The sequence below is a fragment of the Crinia signifera genome, chromosome 4 (assembly GCF_055691185.1).
Source record: "Crinia signifera chromosome 4, ASM5569118v1, whole genome shotgun sequence".
Taxonomy (NCBI): domain Eukaryota; kingdom Metazoa; phylum Chordata; class Amphibia; order Anura; family Myobatrachidae; genus Crinia; species Crinia signifera.
Window position 1 is genome coordinate 207,260,431 of NC_139220.1, and position 6,684 is coordinate 207,267,114.

Here is a 6,684-nt window from a genome sequence, read left to right on the forward strand (position 1 = left end):
GCATGTCAGATTATCCTATGTGCAGTGGTGTATCAATAATGGGTGCAGGTTGTGCAGTGTACGGGCCCTTTATACTGCACAGCACACTGTACACCCTGCACCCATGTTCTTCAACACTTACCTCTCTGCATCAGCCCCCCCCCCCCCCCCCACACACACACACACAAATCCCCGTGTTAACATGCTAGGGGATGTGTAATGAAGGCACATCCCATGGCATGTCTCCGCTGCAGTAAAAATCATTCAATGGTCGCCGACCATCAAATAATTTCTCCTAGCTTCGCAAATAAAAATCAGTGGGAATTGACTTTTATTTGCAAGAGCTGGAACAAAGACGGGGAGGGTGGCTGGCATCATGTGGCGTCAGCCGCCCGCCCCAGCAGACATCTTTCCATCCGTGTACTCATGTGAATGCCAAGAGCTTTCATGGGGATGTCCATAAAATGCTGGGCGTTCCTTCCCATGGGCGATCATCGCCCCCCCGCCGATGTCCACCCCCAGCCCGCCTCGATGTATGCGAATGGCTCGGTGACTATGCAAGTCACCAAAGCCATTCACAAAGGAGGCCTGTGCGTGCGCCTAATAGACCATGCGCAGTCCCTCAAACATCGGAGCACCCACGTTCCGAGGGAATCAGAATGACCCCCCAGTGTTCCAATTTCCACAATAGTAAAAATTTAATGGCCAACAAACAAATAACCCTTCAAATGTAAAGACCTCTTTTTGCTCCACATACCACAATTATTATTATTATCCTTTATTTATATGGCGCCACAAGGGTTCCGCAGCGCCCAGTTACAGAGTACACATAATCAAACAGGAAAAAAAACAGTGACTTACAGTTGAAGAGAATACAGGACAAGTACAGGTTAAATGATTATAGGAACATCAGCAGATTACAGCAACATAAGTATCCAGGTGGCAGCAAACAGCATGCTTTGGTGCAGTCGAAGACTGCTGAAGTAAGAAAGCATAAGCACATGAGGTAAGAGGTCCCTGCTCATGAGAGCTTACATTCTAAAGATAGCTTGGATTTGAATGGCCGGCATATAGAAAGCACGGCCCATATACGTGACACTCTGTGCTCCGATTGCCGCGTGGTGGAAACCGGATATCCATCATTTGGAACACATCACTCGTATATGGAATGCATATTTCTATAAGGCAAATGACTTATAGGAATCGACCGCCATATTGCTAAGGGAATGATTCCACATTTTTACAAACTCAAAGTACATGGCGCCCATTTCTATCACTGGCAGAGCTCCCCTGGTCCAGTGGGCTTTGAATGAACAAAAGGCAGGTTGGACTAAATGGTCACAATGCCATCCTCACCACCTTCGCCCATTAAGCCCAATTAGACCCAGAATTGCTCACCTCCAGATAGTTCTGAAGAAATAATTAAAATCCTTAAAATGGTAACATTTACAATTCCATTAATATATAAAGAAAATGACATAAATTACCTTAAAATACATAAAAATTGCATTTATCTGTAAAAACAAGTTAATGTGCAGATTTTTTTTTAATAAATGAGGATTACTTAAATGTAATAGTCTTATCAAAGGAAAATGGATTTAGAGAAAGGTAGCTATCTTATAATTGTCATTAAGCCCATTTGGAATGAGTGTGTTGATAGTAAGTTCTCGCGATCACCTCTTCTCGGACACAGTGACATGATCAATTGCTGCAACCTTCAGCGGGATACCGTCACTAGGTCGACAAGGGGAAGATCCACATTCATTAGGTCAACCACAGAAGATCAGCATGCATGAAGGTTGACATGTCTGAAGGTCTACATGGGGTTAGGTCAACAGAGACATTAGTCAAAAGGCCGACATGGGGTTTTCCCTTTTTTTTTGAGCCAACAGAAGAATGTCATACCCTACCATCCACTAGGGCAGGGGTGTCAAACTCAAATTCATCGGGGGCCGCATCAGCAGTTTGGTCACCCTCAAAGGGCCGCTGTATAATAATAATGCAATGACAGCACAGGCTGCTCCCGCTGTATAATATAACAATAGTAATGCCATGACACAAATTATTATACAGGGGGAGCAGCCTGTGGTGTCATTGCATTATTATTATTATACAGAGGGAGCAGCCTGTGGTGTCATGGCATTACTTTTATATTATACAGGGGGAACAGCCTGTGGTGTCATGGCATTATTATTATACAGGGGGAGCAGCCTGTGGTGTCATGGCATAATGCCATGACACCACAGGCTGCTCCCCCTGTACAATAATAATGGAACCACAGGCTGCTCCCCCTGTATAATATAAAAGTAATGCCATGACACCACCACGAGATATATTGTTTTTTTTATGTAACTTACTGTATTTTATCCCTCGGGCTCCTTTACTGCTGCTGCGGCTCCAGTAATTTCAATTCCACTCTCTGCGCCGCGGCCTGTCCTGCTGCGGCCCCCCGACTCGGCCTGCCTTCCTTCCTCTCTGCAGATGCGTAGGTGGGAGGCGTCATCGTCATGATGTCCCCACCCAGCGTCTGCCACTGCCTCGATAAGAGGGAACACGTAGCCGTGGAGGCCGGCGGCCATGTTCCTGTGGCCGCAGACATCTTAAAAGACCACAGGAACATGGCCGCCGGCAGTGCAAAAAAAACCTCTCAAAAAAAATCTCAAAAAAGAGAATAAAAGGTGAAGGCTGGCGGCGGCGGCTGCGCGGGCCACATGACGAGGTCTGTCGAGCCGGATTTGGCCCGCGGGCCTTGTGTTTGACACCCGTGCACTAGGGCATGGTGGGAAAATAAAATAGTGTGCCGAGCATAGCGAGGTACCGTGCCCAAAGCATGGTGAGCCAAGCGAGTGGACATGGTGCACTTTTTTAGTGTCCATTACCCCTTGCACACTGCAGCTCTAAAACGGTATATTGCAGATTTTTTAGCCTTTTGAAACGGTTAGAGATGCAGTGTGAAAGCACCAGTTTTAAATTACTGGTTCAAGAAAACCGGTAATTCAAAACGGGTAAAAAGAAGGATCCTACACGGTTCAGACCCGTTATTTGTGCAGTGTGAACAGGTCTGAACGGGTATATTGGATCCCCCACAGGTGCCCGCCTCCTTGACAGCGCTCCCCCCTTGTACTTGGCATAATGCAGGAAACCGGCAGCGGGGTCCATGCTGGGGAGGCAGTGTAGTCCGTAAATGGGCAGTGTGAGACGGGGTGCATTAGGTGAATGGGAAGTCAGTGGCGGGGTCCCTGCGACGGATGGGAACTAGTAAAGGACCCCGCTGCCGGATCTCTGCACGATGCCAAGTACCAGGGGAGGGGGAGAGCTGCTTAGTACCAGGGGAGGGGGCAGGGCAGCAGGGGAAGTGCTGCTTAGTACCAGGGGGGGCAGCGTGGGAAGCGCTTTTTAGTACCAGTGGAGGGGGGGGCAGCGGGGGAAGAGCTGCTTAGTACCAGGGGAGGGGGGGGGGGGGCAGTGGGGGAAGCGCTGCTTAGTACCGGAGTGGGGGGGGCGCAGGCCAGGTACCAGGGAATGGGTGGTATATTATTGGTGAATTACCGTTTTTGTACCTTTCAAAGCGGGTTCAATGTAAAAGGTACAAATACGGTAATTAACCAGTAATGAACAGTTTACAACATGCAGTGTGAAAGGGGTAAAACTTGCTCTGACCCGGTTAAAGAAACATTTAGAAAACCAGGTCAACCTAGTGACCCATACCCGGAGTTATATTAGCAATGAATGCAGCAGGTTTGAACACATGACAGTTAGTAATGTCCAGAGCTGTGCACCAGCCAGGTGATTTAGAAAACATGGACCGTTGGTAGATTCCGAGGACCGGTTTGGCCAGCCCTGCTCTAGTGTATTAATTTACCAATGTAACTGCTTAAGGAGCATTATAGTTAATATTGTAGGTTGCAGATATATTGTTGAAAACGGTTTTATGTGTTTTGCTTTTAATGGCTTATTATTAATATTTCTTATTAAGAAAGTGAATTAGACAAACGCTAAGACAGGTGTCATAATGCCACATACAGACTATAAAGCCCTTAACAGGTCTTATTTAAATAAAATGCTCATAAAGGTTGGGAAACACCATATTTAGACTTGTGGTCCTTTCATTTATTCAAATGTGTAGTGTGGTTTCATTATGAATGATAGCAGTTGTGAATTTGTTTCTCATCTATAGCTAGGTTTCTGATAATGATTCACATTTAGGATCTCAGGTTTACCAGAGTGATATTACTGGAGTTAATTACATATTAGAAAAAAAGGTACTTATTTCCTAGCACGGCGCCCGCGATTTTGATTGTATTGATCGGGTCGGAAAATTGCGCCCATCGCGCGGAATCAATGTAAAATGGTCCCTGAGACCCGATTTTACATTGATTTCAATGTAAAAAGCCCCAAAACCCCCAATTTTTAAAGAAAACCCCACTCATGTTTTAAATGCCCCCCCAATGTTAACGCCACCCCACTATTGACGCCAACCCGAAGCGTGGCGAGCGCAGCGAGCCCGCGAGGGGCAGCGGTACGCGTCCTCCGACCTTTTCATACCCCCACTATCCACGTCGGCGTGGAGTAGATTTTATAAAGTGTGGCGAGCGCAGCGAGCCTCCGAGCACGAAGCGTGGCGAGCCCCGCGAGGGGCCGCGCATAACTTCATGGGTATACACGTCCGCCAGCCACGCTTCAGGCTCGGTGCGCTCGCCACGCTTTATAAAATCAACTCCACACCAACGTGGATAGTGGGGGTATGAAAAGGTCGGAGGATGCGTACCGCCGCCCCTCGCGGAGTCGCTGCGCTCGCCACGCTTCGGGTTGACATCAATAGTGGGGTGGCGTTAACAATGGGGGGGGGGGCATTGACCATACTTTATAACCATACTCAATGAGTAATTGGCCATTTTGTCCCATTTCCCATTGTCCCCTATGTAAAATCGCGTTGATGTGACCGACGCGATCAACCCAATTTTGATTTGAAAAATAATTTAACATTCTCTATGGGAAAATCGCGTTGATCGCGTTGGTCGCATCGCGGCCCATTATAATGGGCCGCGATGGACGCGATCAACGCGATTTTCTCTTTCACCGGCAAATTAGCAGGTGATTGACAGAAAATCGGGTCCATCGCGTTGATTGTATGCCTTAAGTACCTTACACTTAAGGTATACAATCAATGAGACGGGCGCTGTGCTAGGAAATAAGTACCGAAAAAAATCATTAAAAATTACCAGAATTTGCTGTTTATGCTGCTCCTTTCTAGCATGTATATAATGCATACACATAATAATGTGTTTTAAATGGCCTTATGTATCTTGTGAAAGTTATGCCGCATAGAACAAGCATTTCTAATATGCCGTTCTCATTGCCAAGCAAATTCAAGCATGTTGACCCGGTAATTTGCCTTTCAACACAGGTTTTTTTTCAGTGTGTACCGGGTCAAAATTACTGGGGCTCCAGCCCTGCTTTTTAACCAGGTTGGAGACCCGGGTAGGCCAACCCGGGTTGAATCATTCACACTGTGCAGTGCTACCGTGTAGCATTGCTTCACCAGGGAATGTGCCTAGCAGTGAGAACGGAGGTCTGGCGCTGCAGTCCCTGGTATTTAAATGCAGGGTAAAAGCTGTGTAGTTCACACTGGCAGTGTGAACACGGTAGTATACAAAAGTACAGCTAACAATGTAGTACCATGTTTTTAAAAATTTGTAAAACAAGTCATTTTACAGAATTTCCAACAATGAGCAGCTGTATATGTTGGAAAACATTGTTACATAAACGTAAGTGAATCATGTACAACATCTATAGTGTCATACAAAACCTACAGAAACACCTTATATCTTACACAAGGACAGGTTTATGTCACCAGCAAATGAGGGAACCAGAGACACCAGAGTCAATACAAAGTTTTAAAAATACCTACAGAAATAACCCTGTAGAGGGAGAAAAAGAGAACATGGGGTTTGGTAAAACAGAGAGAGGAGTAAATAATTAAACAACTGAGTTTAAAAGGTTTAACCATATATTGTATTTCAGAATGACACAAAGATAAACCTAAGCAGGAGACTGAGATCCATCACTACTGCAGTAACCAAGGTACAGTAGCGTTTTGCTAAGCTGTACACCTATTTATAGCAGGAAAGCAATAATCCGATCACAGAATACAATACAGATACTACCATCTGCACATTATCTCTGTCTCACACGCACTGGTAAAGCATAGGAATATTATCAGTGAGACACTGTCACTAGCCCATCCCTAGAAAAAAGGACAGGTGGTAACACCAGCCATGTGTTTTTGGGAAGATGTCACTCACTTGAATTACGGTGAACTATTCTTGGTGTCATCCTCATATACTCGTTGCCAAGGCAGAGAGAAGCACAAAGACTCAGAAGGATAGGTATGCGTGTCTCCATGTCGTGGTGCTGTATCTTTATGAGCAGCAATGCAGAAAGAAGCATACTGTACCAGAGACGTTAGATTAGGATATTAGGCAAGAGAGCCCCCTAGTGTTTATGGTTTGTGTTTCTGTATAAGACAGGCAGAGTTGGATTTATTATGCTGGCCACACATCAGACCAAGGGCCTTATTCTGATCTGAGCTCAGTACAAATTTGTTCTTAAAATGGGCAAAACCATGTGCACTACAGGTGGGGCAGATGTAACATGTATAGAGAGAGTTAGGTATGTGTGAGTTATTTTGTTTCTGTGCAGGGT

The 6,684-nt window shown here is 45.8% G+C and overlaps 1 protein-coding gene across 2 annotated transcripts in view; it reads right to left on the reverse strand.

Annotated features, from left to right (window-relative positions):
- SEMA7A (semaphorin 7A (JohnMiltonHagen blood group)) overlaps positions 1 to 6,431 on the reverse strand; it is a 33,087-nt gene extending 26,656 nt beyond the window's left edge. For both annotated transcript variants that reach the window (XR_014473475.1, XM_083183595.1), the window contains exon 1: positions 6,285 to 6,431. Coding sequence is in view for 1 of the 2 variants with exons in the window: in XM_083183595.1 (XP_083039721.1) it covers positions 6,285 to 6,429 (145 nt within the window). In the remaining variant the exon portion in view is untranslated. The remainder of the gene's footprint in view (positions 1 to 6,284) is intronic.
- Between the last annotated feature and the right edge of the window lie 253 nt (positions 6,432 to 6,684).